Source organism: Myotis davidii, unplaced genomic scaffold (assembly GCF_000327345.1).
Source record: "Myotis davidii unplaced genomic scaffold, ASM32734v1 scaffold17, whole genome shotgun sequence".
NCBI lineage: Eukaryota > Metazoa > Chordata > Mammalia > Chiroptera > Vespertilionidae > Myotis > Myotis davidii.
Window position 1 is genome coordinate 77599 of NW_006288624.1, and position 437 is coordinate 78035.

Consider the following 437-nt stretch of genomic DNA (forward strand, 5'->3'; position numbering starts at 1 on the left):
GCTGGTCATGGACTCCAGGCTCGGCCTCTACTGCCATGGAACCTTCTCCTAAGAGATCTGGTTCTCCTAGCTTAGGTGGGGGCCCTTTGTGGGCCTCCCTGACCCCAGGGTTTCCCCAAGGAGCCCCAGGACCTGCAGATGTCTCAGGTACTTGTCCCCCTCCCCCTGCAGGGCTGGACGTGAGGAGAGGACAGCCTGTCCCCTGGGCCGTGGCCTCACCTCCGCCACACTCAGCACTGCAGTCGCTCCAGGAGCCGTGGCTCCAGCTGAAGCCGGGCCGGCGGGTGCTCAGGGGCAGGTGGTACTCATAGCGCACACCGGGGCTGGACTCCTGGCTGATGAGCTGCACAGGGCGGTCCCCCTTGAGGCCCATCACCGACAGCTCCTCCCTCACCTCGTTCCCACACCCTCCTGCCGGCCCAGGCCCGAGGGACCTG

General features: G+C 66.6%; 1 protein-coding gene across 1 annotated transcript in view; it reads right to left on the reverse strand.

The window, feature by feature from the left end:
- Nucleotides 1-437, reverse strand: part of PAPLN (papilin, proteoglycan-like sulfated glycoprotein) — a 49564-nt gene that overhangs the window by 30359 nt on the left and 18768 nt on the right. The window contains exon 12 of the mRNA XM_015562003.1: nt 220-343. Within this exon, the coding sequence (XP_015417489.1) occupies nt 220-343 (124 nt within the window). The remainder of the gene's footprint in view (nt 1-219; nt 344-437) is intronic.